The sequence below is a fragment of the Mangifera indica genome, chromosome 19 (genome assembly GCF_011075055.1).
Source record: "Mangifera indica cultivar Alphonso chromosome 19, CATAS_Mindica_2.1, whole genome shotgun sequence".
NCBI classification, from domain to species: Eukaryota; Viridiplantae; Streptophyta; class Magnoliopsida; order Sapindales; family Anacardiaceae; genus Mangifera; species Mangifera indica.
Genome location: NC_058155.1, coordinates 9,852,571 through 9,866,450, shown reverse-complemented (window position 1 = coordinate 9,866,450; position 13,880 = coordinate 9,852,571). Strand labels below are relative to the sequence as shown.

The following is a 13,880-nucleotide window of genomic DNA, read 5'->3' as shown; positions in this document are numbered from 1 at the left end:
TCTCAATGTAGCTTCAGATGTTGCAAGGTAAAGATATAACTCTAAAATATATAATTTGAGGCAGCGATGCATGCAGTTCGACATCCATTACTTCGGAAAAGCTCAACCAGGGAGTCAAAAGCAGAGCATTTATACGCCAGACTAATTTAATCCAAAACACACTAAATTTCAGAATCATTATTAACAGCCACAAAATACTACTTAAGATTTCATAACTAGCCTGGACCGACTGGAAATGTTTACTGTTGAAAATTTGCATCACTTGACATCTATATTTAAAAACGATCTAATAAAATCGTGTTTTGCCAGATTGAGATTTCATCTGAAGATAGAACATGAAAAGCACATTTATCGGCTGAATTTAACAAAATTTAGAAAGAAGGGCAGGAGTGCAGTAAATTACTATCACACTGGCAAATAAATCACATTCTATAGAATGGTAAAAGCACTCAGGCATGTTTGACATCAAATTGTACACAAATAGATCCCAGCACTTATATCAACAAACACCACATTATCTAATGTCAGCTAGAAGCAGAAGCAATTCACCTTCTATGGTCAAAGAGAGCACCGCTGTATTTATGATTCAATGTCATGGTTGTTTTAGTTATATAACAACTCAATTAACTACTTTCGCCCCCTCAGAGGAATCAGTAACTTTGACCTGTAAGTACAGATGTGAGAGACACTAAAATGAATGAGCCTATGAAGAGCTCAAATCTCCAGAAATTTATGGAACAGAGCAAATCATCACCTTTCTAATCAAAGTTGGAAGGGAGGTCAATATCTGTATCTGAAGGAATAGCAAGCTCTACCAGAGGTTCCTGCAGATCATAAGACTACTGACATGAAATAATGTATATCAATTTGAAGAGATTCATCATTATGAAGCAAGCCTCTCCAAAATATGGTACTTTAAGAAAAAAGGACATGGGTTGTGGGAATGAATAAAGAGGTCATTTGGCAAATCTCAAAGATAAAAAAATTTTAACTTCTTTTAAATTTTTAAATTCTCAAGGGAACCTAATCGGAACTTATCTCTCGTTGGCATGATAATTCTTTTTGGAGATACACAATATCTATGGTGGGGAACAACTGTTGCCTTGATACCAAAAGCCTCTAAGAATTACATGCCATCCCATTAGATCATCAATATAGATGCTTTACCTGCTCATCATCATTGGCTGAGGAATGGACCATTCCCATTGGCAAAGTATTTGTGAGATCTTCAGTTGCTCCATGCATATCCTACATACAGAAATGCAACATTACCTAAAAACATATATCCCTCATATAAATGGAAGAAAAAATGACTCGTATCAGTTGTTAATATCAAATATCTGTCACAAAAATACAAAAACCCAAGAATAAATGCACCATTTCTGCTCATTACCTATCCTCAAATACATTGCCCACCAGGAATGACTAATTCTATTAGAAAGAGACATCAAATATGTAGCCATTCAAAATTTTATCAACATAATAGTATAGCAGGTTAGCATTTATATGTGGGTTGATATATTAGGCGGTATCCACCATGCTATACCTGCCTAACATATGATAAACTTGAACACAAAAACTAGAGAAGCCACCCCTGCAAATCCTTCCTATTTGGAGTGCGAGGCTAGCCAGGTTCAAGGTTTTCAATTGAAATGTGTGTAATAACTTTGTTAAAATCATGCCAAATGCATTTTTTTATTGCTTGTTGACTCTTCCCCTTACAAATTTGAGCCAAATACAGAATGGAGAACTTATACACTCTCCATCACTAACCTTGCTGTCTAAGCCCTGCAGTGTACTCAGACAAAGGTCGAGTTGCTAATTATAAAAGATTATCTCTCACCAATAATCATGCTTTGCTTAGTTTTACATTATGCCTAAGTAAAAGAGATTGGTGTGGTCTTGAAATCCCTTAAGCCAGTAAAAGCAGTACTAAGTAATAGTCCTCACTCAAAGTTCTAAGCTTAAATATAAGACATAGAAAAACTGAACAAAGGAATTCACTGATTTACATCACTAATGCTGGTACTCAAACATACTTCTTCATCTGGGTCCACTGAAGGATCATTTGACCCTCCATTAACAGCCCTAGAAGTATCTTCAGGAGTTCCCTACACACACCATAGTACAAAATTAAGCCTACCCAATTTGAAAGGAAATCAAAAAAGATATAAAGATAAGATTACACGCTCCTCCAGATTGCCAGAGGATTCTCCTTCCATAATCGATGGCTTAACATCCATTGGAGTTTCCTACAAATCCCATAAATAACAGTAGATAAATCAATGATGAGATAGAGCAAAAAGCATCACTGACACACATGATTTCTAATCTCACAAAACATCATTGAAATAAAAAACAAGTCATTTAAGCACAGAGATGAGAAAATTAAGGTCATCCCACTGTAACAACAATCATGCACACACAACTTTTTTTTTTTTTTTGAGAAAAGAGAGTCCACACAAACTTAGCTTTGAACTAAAACCTAAGCTCACAACTCATGTAATCTACCCTGTTAGATGGGCTTAGCTTCTAAATAAAAAAATACGAGAGAAACAAAATATGTTAATCTTAATTAGAGTACATACAGGTTCAATTTGGTCCATTGATAGACTCCTTCCTCCCTTACTCAGGTCTCTCAGTGTTCCCTGCAAGGCCATAAACGGGTTCAGGAAAATGACACATCACTAAAAATAAATGTATCTCAGCAACACCAATAACAAGAAGCAAAGCCCATCACCATCAAGATATTTGGCACAATACACTATAGGAAGCAAACTGAATCAGATGAAACACTATGTAGTTATTGATATAGACAGGAAAGATGCTTTATTAGATGTAATTGAGCCTGATTGCGTTATCATGTCAAGATTAATACACTGAGGAAAACACTATATATTTGCCAATTCTAAAGAGCCCCTGAGTGGCACAGGGTCACATTTAGGCAAAGCTAAGAGCTTTGTGCATCTGTAGAGAGAAGAAAAGAATCTGATCATTCCATCTTAAGCCATATCAACTGTTCTTGAGTATTGATAGAAAAGCACAATTGCAACATAACTTTATGCACATGCATGGTTAAGAACAAATGTCTTTACTTAAAAAATCAGAAACAGCCAAACCTTATTTGCCCACATAAGCCCACATGCATTACATAAAGTTCTTGGTCCAGCTGGCCCACGACGCATTGCTGGGGTGTTATTTTCACTAACACCACAATGCTGGCATCTCCGAAGACTGGATAATATTAACAGTACAAGTAAACATATACACAAATCAGCGGTATTTTACCAAAAACACCTCATGAAAACAATTGTTCATGAGAAATATTTCCAAATGCTAAAATTCGTTGTTACAGAGAATATAAAGAACTCACACAGTCTCTGGACGAGGAGAGCCATCTTGAAGGCCACTCTGTGAAGAATCCCAATGTGAAGGACCTGAACTTTCTTTTGAAGATGCAAACTGTCCATTCTTACGGTGCATCCTACAGGGATAATAAAGCAAAAGAATCCTATAATTTCATCATTCATATTCAATAATATAGTAGCACAAATGACCATCTCAAATGGTTAAATTTGGAAACATTAGTTAGGAATTTTGAAAAAACGGTGTACCTTTGTGCAACTTCTTTCCGTACAGTGTACCTAATTTTTTTGTCAAAACATCTCTCCTTTCGTTTCTCTCTGAACCTTACAAGGGAGGCAATTCTTCTTGAAAGATTTGAGCGCTTTGGGGTGTCACCAAAACCCTAGAGAATACAGAATGTTAGACAAGATCATAAAAGCCAAAGACCCATTTAAACTCTAACAAATTTTCATAATTTGCAAGCATTTACCCTGTTATTTTGGTCATAAGGTACTTCAATTGTAGGTACACCAGTAGGTATATCACGTCCTCCCAAAAGCAGGAGCACAGCTTGCACCTATTATTAGAATTCAATAAACCCATGAAAACCTCCAAACCAACAAACCCATTTAAAGAAAAACTGTGGTGAAGCAGTATACAGCAAACTTGACCAGTCTTAAACACATAATCAGAGAGCAAGAACAAAAGCAACAAAGAAAAGTAATATAGCGAAATTTAAAGTTTAACAGCAAGAAACCAACAACTATTTATATGCATTATGTAAAGGACACCACACCAAAGCATCTAATTTAGGGATCCCATTTTACAAAATGAAAGGGCAAAGAAGGAATGAAAGTAATTTCCAGGGTTCATCCTTCCTTTCAGTGTTCAATGAGTATCTAGGGAACCGTTTTACAAATGAAAGGGCAAACAGGGAATGAAAGTTATTTCCAGAGTGGAACCTTCCTTTCAGTGTGGTCAACCTGTATCCCATAAAACACCTTTAATATACATGGAATCAAAATAGGGGGAAAAAAAAGCGAGAGAGAGAGAAAGAGAAACAGATATTGCTAAAGTGATGCATTCTTATGATACAAAAGAGAACCTAAAGCTCAAACTCATTACACATCGAAAAAAGGGTTACATTACTAAAAGATACTAAAAGTCAAAACTTAACAAAGAAAAAAGCAAACCAAACCAAAACTCCTAAAAGAAAAAAGCGTCAAGCGTTCACCCAAGAAAATTCCAAATAGTCCATAAATTCATTAACAATCCACGATTGAAAAACTAACAGGCGCACACTCACTTACACCGCCAATACAACTAGAAAACTTCCAAAGAACTAACTGAGATACTGAAACAACTGTCCTCAAACTCCAATAAACCGCCAATTACAAGACAAAGTAAAAAAAACCTCAAATTACAAAATATCAAACAGCATACCATCTATTATAAACGTTCAACAAAGACAGAATTACTATATATTATAAACAACAAAAATTACTATCGATAAAATAAATTACTCAACAAAGCTAGCAAAACTCGAATTATCAGCCTATAACTACCCATAATAAACAGAAATGCAAGAACAAAAAAGAAAAAGTACCTTTTCCGGAGTAACAGCAGGAAACACATAAACTTCGCCTTCAAAAGAGAGCGTGAGCTCACTCCTCCTGGAAGCCGCGGCCAGAACAACTCCGTGTTCTGCCACGTTAACCACTGAACTATTAGTATTGCTGCTATTATTATTGTTATTGCAATTGTTCATAATATTCATGGAATTAATGTTTCCTTCTTCCATATCATCTATGCCATCACCATCCTCGTAATCGCCGTCTTCATCTTCGACCTGTATTGGTATTCGCCGTTGCTCTTGAAACGGCCGAGCCTGCAGTGGCTGAGGATTCGCAGCCGCCATAACAAGGAAACCCTAGCTCCTCCGCCGATTATTACCTGGAACAAGCATCATCGTTTATGCTTCGGTCTAGGTCAAAAACCCTAACTCGGAAATTTAATCATTTTTGAGCTCGCAGTAGCTTCGAAAATGGAAATGAAAGATAAAGAAACAGATAAGAAATAATAAAAAATAAAAATCTTTAAAAGATTAATAATTTTTTAAGGAAAAATTTAAAAAAAAAAAAAGGGAGAGAGAGAGAGGGGGCGCGAAAGTACCCTAAATATAGCTAAGATTTGGAAGAAGGAAAGGTGGTGTTTCCTCGACCAGGCTCAAATTGGAATTAAAAAAAAAATACAAACTAGATTTTAGTTTGTGTTTTACTTTTGGATTGAAAGAGACTCAAGTCAAGGGTGGAGATCTTATTGGGTACTATAAACCGTATAGTGTTATAATGGAATGCTTGATTCATGAGAATTTGATTCATGAGAATTGATGGATGGCTCTATTTTGATTTTGAAACCCAAAAAAAAGAAAAAATGATCCAAATTCATAGCCATCTTCTGAAACACTTTTAAAATTCTATAATGTTTTTAGGCATCTTTATTATATTATTATTTTTTAAAAAAATATATTAATTAATATTAATAATATATATTATATTATATAATATATTTATTATATCATATTAATTTAAAGTATTTTATTATAATATTATTTTTTATTTATTTATATTTATTATAAAATATATATTATATTTAAAATATTAACAATTATACATTCAATTACAAATTATTATTTTAGTATACACATATGTGTAATTTATTTATAAATATAATTTTATTTTTTAAATTATATACATGACATGTCTTATGTTTATTATTATTATTTTATATATATATATGTATCATGGTTACTCGGGTCTGCCCTGTCTGCCGCGTCTCTCTTTTAGCGAAACGAGACCAGGCGTGGACTTGACTGACAGCAATATTCAATTTCAATGGTAGTCAAGGTCCAAGTTAGGCCGATGGCCTAACTTTTATTAAACTCCTCCAAACCTTTCTTTGAGTTAAGAAATTGTTCTGAGCCTCCTCCTACTAAAGGGATAGTACTTTTGGTTAAATACATAATTAGATATATAATAATGTATTATTATATAATTTAGTGTTATTTATTATTAATTTAAAATCAATTAATTATATAATATTATATCATATGTATATCTAATTATATAATCAAAAAAATATATATCCAATTTTATTGTAAAAATAAATAACCTTCCAACAAACAATATCAAGCTAAATTTCACCCAAATTTTAAGATATAGTTTTCTTATTTTTTAAATTTAAGAAGTTCAGTTACTTATCAATTATCCACTAATATTAATAAAAATTATTTAGTTTCACTATAAATTACAGTGAAACTACAAAACTACTATAATTACTAAATACAAATCTCAATTATAATTTTTTTTTCTTAATTTTTATTGAATTATATAAACACCCTCGACAAGTGATACACTTTCTCCCCTCCCTCTTCAACAATTAGTTTGCCTACATCACCACAATTATTTCTACTTATATCTTACCTAACAGCAAGTTCATCTCCATTACTAACAAAAACATCCAATCCACTATCAAGTTCATTCTTTCCACTATTGTCAGTATCTATTCCACTAAAGAGTTCTTCTCGACTAATGAATTCTCCTCCACCATCATAATTAGGTAATCCACCAAAGTCCTTAAGAATCACATTCATATGTGCTCGAAAACCTTCCAATAGTTCTTATGTAGGCCAAAAAGATCTCTCAACAATTACCAACATTGGATCTAGTCTCTATTATTGTTAATACGCTAGATTTAGGATTGACACCAATAAGATTAAATTTGGTCTCTCAATCTCATTAAAGGCCAAATTTGACCTTATAGATTGGTGATTTGTCAAAGCCTACATGACCACTAACCTTATCCCTTTGTATTTATCTTGTTGACTTTTTTCCTCCTAAATCACCAATGTTGAGATCTTCATCCCTAAGGGGAGATAATCTCATCTCCTCATTCACAATCTTAACTAATCTTCAAAATACTTTTTTTGCGCAATGATGAATAGCATACATTATACAAATAAATCATTCTATTGGATTGTTTGGTGTAGATTCATAATGTTCGTATTTATCTTGTTGACTTCCTTTCTCCTAAACCACTAATGTTGAGATTTTCATCCCTAAGTAGAGATAATCTCGTCTTCTTATTCACATTCTTAACTAATCTTTAAAATATCTTTTTTACTCAATGATGAATAAAATGCATCATACAAATAAATTATTCTATTGGATTGTTTGGTGTAGATTCATGATGCTACTCGTGGGTACGAGTTTGGTTTTGCATTAAACCTTAGGTGGGAATAAGTCATTTGGCCTTTTAAAAATCCTAAATTGAGCTCATTGGATTTATATATTTTCACGCTCTGCATGTGTCAGATTTCAATATCTCTGACAAACAAATAAGTGCTGGGAATTAGGATAGAATATGAAAAACCAAAACCAAAACCAAAACCAATAGAAAGTGAAGTTTAAATATGGACTATTCCCTTGATCCCCAACATATTGCATAACGACATGCTTCCCAGCTTCAGAAACATTCCGTGTCCCCTTTTAATTCAAAAAACCAATTATTCTTTTGACCAAGACCACGGAGAAATTTTGGTGTTTCCAAGCTTAGGGAGGAGACTAAAGAGGAGATTGTTGTTATGTGATACCCTACTGGGAATTTTGCTCCGCCTAGTTTCAGCAATAGGAAGTACACTAAGTAGACAGAGTCTCCTACAAATGCAAAAAGTACGAGTGAACGGCCTGGATATTTTGTAAAAATTTCAGGAATGGGAACCCGAAATCTGCCTGGAACAAACCTTGCAGGTTTCAGGTAAATTTTGATTACTATCCGGAACCTCTTTCAATATACACACTCACTTTTCAGGCAACAAATAACAGGCCACAACCACCGTCCTAATTTTCGTTCTGTTTTTACCTTTGAAAAAAAAACAAGATCACTATGATTGTTTAAGTTGTTCTAGTTCCCTACCATTCAAGGACTACATTTGTCGGCTAGTAGCTAAACCCTATTTTAAAGACAACCCTAAATTGAGAAGCATAAAATGAGGAAAAATGAATATGAGAGGTGATTAAGCACACATTGCAGTAGGAGTGGGATGCTTGGTCCCTTCGGAGCTCATAACTTCTTCTCTCATCGTTTCTGTAAACTTTACAAACCGAATGATATAAATAATATCAAAGGTTTTCGTCAGCCTAATTCAAATCTCTGGAACCAAGCCAAGGAGACGAAGTTCTAAGATTCAGCTTGGGAGAGATTTTGAAAGCGGGAGAGAATTAGAGAAAGATAATCGAGCAAAGCAAATAGGATTCCCTTCATTTTATTACCTAAAACCTACCCTATTTCTTTAGGTTCTGGACAAAAACCAGAACCCATAGCTGAGTACCCGATAGTTTTAGTTCCGATCGGGTAATTTGCTCAAGTTAAAAGAGAAATGGTGTATACATTCTCATAGATTGTCAGAGTTTTGTTGTCCAAAATGGGAAAACAAAGTCAAGTCGGATGCCATGGCATGGCATGTGTAAGCCTGGAAAAGAATGTCTGATTAAGTTTCAGTATAAGCTCTTTTGAGACTGGAGATAGATTGGGGACATTTTACCAGTCCTTTACCTGCAGCACAAAGTTAAAAGAATAAGAAAACCACAACCCAATCCGAAAATAAAAGAAATTACTATATCCATATAGACGTAGTAAACAGCTCAAAACTAGACTTACATGCAGGGGAACGGAAGGAATTTCTGCCGGTTTGGACCTGTATATCTAACCCTATAATATTTTGAATTTGTTTTTGGTGAGACAGACATCAAAAGTCGATTTAAGGTATCTATTTGAGGATTAAAAGGGAAAAACAAAAAGGGCTCAAACAGAGGGACCCGACTTGTTTAGGTAGGGCGGAATCATATACAATTTACAAATATTATTATCTGATTTTAAGCTTGGTTTATGGGTGATACATCTAAGAGTTGCCTTTGCGGTGACCTCATGTAAAGTAGCAATAAATACAAAGAGACAACCTCATATATTGACGAGGGGACTATAATATCTGTACATAAAGGACAAGCTAAATTTAAGTACTAGAAAAAACTTCTACTTTAATGACATCGCCAAAGCCTGACCACCATAACTAATTATAGTATGAAGACTTAATGCTCAGTTAATAAAGCAGTGTCCTCATCATTTGAGAAAGAAACTAGGTCGTTGTCTGTGTGGAAGGCCGTTCTGCAGTCCAAGTCATTTGCTTCTCCTTCACCCTACATCAGGAACAATGCCGTTCCACATTTAGATACAAGGAGGAGAGATCATTACATTTAACCAAGAATTATGTACTAGATCTTACACACCTGCTCAATTGGAGTGAGGGAATGGTCCTGGGTTTTCTTGGAAAGATCCCTCAGAGTACCCTGCATAGTTCCATTGTCAAAAAAGTCACATCAGCCAGGGATGTCATAAAAAGACTATACATTTCTTAAGTAATGTCAATAAACATCTTTGCCTGATGCTTCAGTAATACACAACTGATAAGACTGAACATGAGAAATGCAAATGAGAAGTGAAATTTGTAGGCATTTCTTTTACAAAGAGATTCAGCAAGTGTTGGGAGTCTAATGATGAAAATCAATAACTTTGACAATACAAAATCATATGTTGCAGACGTGTCAAGTTACCACAAAATTCACCCATGGGCAGCAACTACAAGACACAGAAGCGCTAGTTCTAATAATTCCTAAGTACATGATGCATGCAAGTGTATTAAGTTCTATTTAATCACTAAAAGTTTTGAAGGATTTCAAATTTCAGTGCCCCACCAATTGGGTGGATATTATAAAAGTAAACTATCATGTATCTTTATCAGCCAATATCCATCTCATGGATTAATGTTTGTTTACAATTGTGGCTATCATGATTAAAATGTCAGATAGTTTTAGCTCAATCCTATCAATCAACCTAAACCACAAATAAACACAACCAAAATATTATGCTAATCAGATAAAGATTAGAAATGTGAGACAGCATGCATATTGCTCCAGACAATAATCAGCCCAATAAATACTCCTATTCATGTACTGGGGGAACAATAAATAATTCAAACCAACACATAAAGCAAGAGCATATACATACCAGAGATACAACCAAGATAAAGAAAATTCTGTTTACATGCCAACTTTATAAGTATAGGCAAATTTATTGTCAGAACCTGGGCAATCTTTTGTGATAAAATTAAAAGCATGACATATGCACAACAAAAATTTATGATATAGATAAGTATTATAAATAATAGAATACTGACCCTATTTGCCCAAAAAAGACCACAGGCATTGCAGAGAGACCTTGGGCCAGACGGACCACGTCGCATCATGGGCGTGGACTTTGAACTAATGCCACAATGTGAACACCTAGGAAAACACGCAGAAGTTAGAACTGGTGAATTTTTAATGTTGAAACTCACTTGACCACTAGAATTTCGAGCAACTGGATCAGTAAGAAGTACACCTTAAAACAAGAACCCAATGGCAACAGAATGCAAAGTCTTCAAAGAAAGGGATCAAAGAAAATATAGTATAGGGAAAACCACAATCACATTCGTGTTCCATGGAAAGAAATGGAGAGGCTGAAAACAATAGAACTTGGAGATGGCATGAAACTCACAAGGTTTCTGATGAACTGTTATCCTGCCCTGAATCCTGGGAACTACCCCAACTAAAAGCTCCCCCTTCAGACTTCTTGGCTGAAGTAAATTGACCTTTGTTCCTCTGCATCCTGAAAAACCAAAAAATTGTTGGAAAATTTTGACTTTTATTTTATCTATAGAAGTGTAAAAAATAGTATTGTATCAATGAATGAAACTAAGAGATAAACAAGTGGATCAGGTAAGTAGAATAGCATTAGTTATCATATATAGAAATAATGCAAAATAATTGATAAAGGTTGTCCACAAAATATTGCATTCTTCCATAGTGAAAATTGTCAGTAAAACAGGAAAAAAATACAAAAACATTCCACAAGGAAAATATGAGCACAATTCCTTGGTTATTGATAATAAAAAGCTACCATAAAGTACATTTTCTGCTGGGAAGATAAAATCAGCACAAAAGGTCCCAAATTCCCAATGTACATCCTCCTTACAAATTCCTCCTTGAATGAAACCAAAAATTCAAAATACAATAGAAAACCCTTCAAATAATGGGCTTGCATTGTAACAAAAATCTATAGTTATCTCCAAGCCAAAAACTCAAGAACAGACAAGTAACTGATAGAAGCCATTACTGTAGCTTATTATAGACTGTATAAAGCTCTTTAAAAGCCAATTTCAATTAAGAAAACTTTATGGCCAATGAAAAGAGTATTCACAATGGTTTTCAGATAAACTAGATATCTTGGCTCTTTGCTTTACAAGGCTTCCCGGAAGCAATACCACATGAATACTTCTTGCAAAACACCACTATTTCAAGAGCCAACAAACAGAAATTCAGAGATAAATCCAGAGTATAATATATTTGAAATTCCTTAAAATGGAAACAAAGAAAATGTATTGGCGTCTGTTGAGCCAATCCAAAAAGAGAAGAAGCTAGTTATCATATTCCAACCAGCACTAAAAACCAACCATATCTAGCTTGTTCAATGACATAAATATTTAAATGGAAACAAAAGTACCAAGCAAGTGTTGTCCAGCTAGTTTAACTGTATACACAGCAAAACTGTAATGGAAGAAATATCAACTGAAATAAATTGCCACACCTAAGAGCAACTTCTTGGCGGACACTATATCTGACTTTCTTGTCAAAACAGCGTTCTTTCCTCTTCTGTCGGAACCTATTTAATGAAGCAGTTCTCTGTGGTTGGGTACACCTTCCTGGAAGGTCAGCAACACCCTAAACACAATGCCAGTAGAGATTTAAAACATAAAATGAGACGGTGTGGCATACATTTATATAGTTGAATAGTTAAATACCCTCTGATTGTGTGGAATCACCTCCATTCCTGGTGGCTCCGATGAAAACTCGCATCCTCCCAGCAGTAGCAGTACAGCTTGAACCTACAATTACCACACAAAGAAAACAATCAAAATCTTGAAATGTTTACAAGCCAGACGCCCATAACACTACAAATATATTTGCCTAAAAAGATATTAACCAAAAACCCGTAATTTTTTGAAGTGTTACTTAGTTTTAATTTCATTAAAACAACTAAATACAACCGGTTATATAAGCATCAATCAAAGGTCCAAACCACAAAGACTCGTAAACTTCAATGTAAAAAATCGAATTCCAAAACCTAATTAATACAACTAAAACGAAAAACAAAGTGCAAATTCATGTATTACCTTATCAGGAGTGACCGCGTCAAAGACATAGACCTGGCCGCGAAAGGAGAGGGTGAGCTGGCTCGAATTACCCAGTTCAGAGCCAGAGGATGAACCGTAAACAGAACCAGGAGCAACATCTTCGATGACAACGCCGTTTCCCAGGGAGTGAGCGTCGTAGCCCAGGTGGTGATTATCGGCGCCGACAGAGACGTCGTCTTCGTCGGCGCCGGCGGACATTTGAGTGGGGATGTTCATTGGCTGAGAGTGACCGTACATTGCTGTTTTTGAGTTAAATTAAGAGGGTTGTGAAGCATTACAAAAAAGAGAGAGAAACAAATTGGTAGATAGGACTTTCAAAAGAAACACTACCCCCAACCCCAACCCTAACCCTAAGTACAAAAGAGTGAAGATAGATGAATTTTAAATAAAACGAGAAGAAGAAGAAGAAGGTTCAAAGTAAACACAGAAGTAAAAGGAGCTAATGTTTCTGTGTTCAGTTGTGTAGGGCGTTCGTCTGTGAGATCGAGAGTGAGACCAGAGAATGAAGGACAGCTCAGGGCACGAAGGAATTTGCTCAGGAAAATTACCCTCGATATTACCTATATTTACGATATAAATTCCCTATGGCCTACTTAGGTCAAAATTTACAACTCAGATTAAAAACACATTCTCCAATAAAGAATAAGAAAAAATTTATAAATAAATTATATAATAACATGTTAAATAATATATTTTTCCTTTTTTTATGACTCAAATCTTTTTCAATTACGGATTAGGAGTTTCATCTGTTTGGTCTTTCACCTTCCAAATAACGGGATTTTTTTCCTTTTAACTCTTTGTATTTTCATATCTAAATTTTATATATTTGATGTAAAAAATTAGCATGTCTATAGAAAATTACCAAGGACTTTAACCATGTTACAATATAATCAACAAACTTAAATATAATTATATCTTCGATGTTGTCCTCGAAGATATGAGATCTCATATTTTTCCTACACTAAACCTCCTAGTCACATAAAAAACCACCACCCCCTCCCCCCCCTCTTCAAATATGATGTAAACATTTGCATGATCAAGGGGGTTTTGTGTGATCATATTATATGACATGAAAATTATTTAATTTTGGATATGAGAGACAATTTCACCTGTATCAAGTCATTCTACTTAAATTATTTAAAAAATTTTAACAATACAACACAAATATTTTCATTTTCTTAAATTCCAA

At 34.5% G+C, this 13,880-nt stretch overlaps 2 protein-coding genes across 6 annotated transcripts; both read right to left on the bottom strand.

Annotated features, from left to right (window-relative positions):
* Positions 1-411: 411 nt before the first annotated feature.
* On the bottom strand, positions 412-5,674 carry LOC123203279 (GATA transcription factor 24-like). Of its 4 annotated transcripts, none has more exons than XM_044619591.1 (12): positions 5,518-5,674; positions 4,952-5,298; positions 3,836-3,922; positions 3,615-3,748; positions 3,374-3,484; positions 3,120-3,234; positions 2,589-2,648; positions 2,187-2,252; positions 2,013-2,111; positions 1,168-1,248; positions 755-824; positions 412-664 (listed from the first exon to the last, which is right to left on the bottom strand). In XM_044619591.1, the coding sequence occupies exons 2-11, from the start codon at positions 5,261-5,263 to the stop codon at positions 759-761; spliced, it is 1,131 nt and encodes a 376-aa protein (XP_044475526.1). In that variant the 5' UTR covers positions 5,264-5,298; positions 5,518-5,674; the 3' UTR covers positions 412-664; positions 755-758. The 4 variants fall into 4 exon arrangements, with proteins under 4 accessions (XP_044475526.1, XP_044475527.1, XP_044475528.1 ...); XM_044619592.1 differs by having other exon boundaries at positions 4,952-5,381; positions 5,518-5,649; XM_044619593.1 differs by lacking the exon at positions 5,518-5,674 and having other exon boundaries at positions 2,040-2,111; positions 4,952-5,456.
* A 3,574-nt stretch (positions 5,675-9,248) lies between these two features.
* On the bottom strand, positions 9,249-13,224 carry LOC123202657 (GATA transcription factor 25-like). 2 transcript variants are annotated; one of them, XM_044618651.1, is made up of 7 exons: positions 12,671-13,224; positions 12,320-12,382; positions 12,085-12,218; positions 10,996-11,106; positions 10,637-10,742; positions 9,690-9,749; positions 9,249-9,599 (listed from the first exon to the last, which is right to left on the bottom strand). In XM_044618651.1, exons 1-7 carry the CDS (start codon positions 12,926-12,928, stop codon positions 9,492-9,494), a joined length of 840 nt encoding a protein of 279 aa, XP_044474586.1. In that variant the 5' UTR covers positions 12,929-13,224; the 3' UTR covers positions 9,249-9,491. The 2 variants fall into 2 exon arrangements, with proteins under 2 accessions (XP_044474586.1, XP_044474584.1); XM_044618649.1 differs by having other exon boundaries at positions 12,299-12,382; positions 12,671-13,221.
* Positions 13,225-13,880: the final 656 nt, after the last annotated feature.

What these genes read in the sequence shown, in the direction of transcription:
- LOC123203279 (XM_044619591.1), bottom strand. Translation starts at nt 5,263, where the DNA reads ATGGCGGCTGCGAATCCTCAGCCACTGCAGGCTCGGCCGTTTCAAGAG. An exon ending in CGGAAAGAAGTTGCACAAAG is followed by an intron (nt 3,485 to 3,614) that starts GTACACCGTTTT and finishes TTATCCCTGTAG; the next exon opens with GATGCACCGTAAGAATGGAC. An exon ending in TCTCCTCGTCCAGAGACTGT is followed by an intron (nt 3,235 to 3,373) that starts GTGAGTTCTTTA and finishes AATATTATCCAG; the next exon opens with TCTTCGGAGATGCCAGCATT.
- LOC123202657 (XM_044618649.1), bottom strand. Translation starts at nt 12,928, where the DNA reads ATGTACGGTCACTCTCAGCCAATGAACATCCCCACTCAAATGTCCGCC. An exon ending in ACGCGGTCACTCCTGATAAG is followed by an intron (nt 12,383 to 12,670) that starts GTAATACATGAA and finishes TGGTAATTGTAG; the next exon opens with GTTCAAGCTGTACTGCTACT. An exon ending in CCCTCACTCCAATTGAGCAG is followed by an intron (nt 9,600 to 9,689) that starts GTGTGTAAGATC and finishes TTCCTGATGTAG; the next exon opens with GGTGAAGGAGAAGCAAATGA.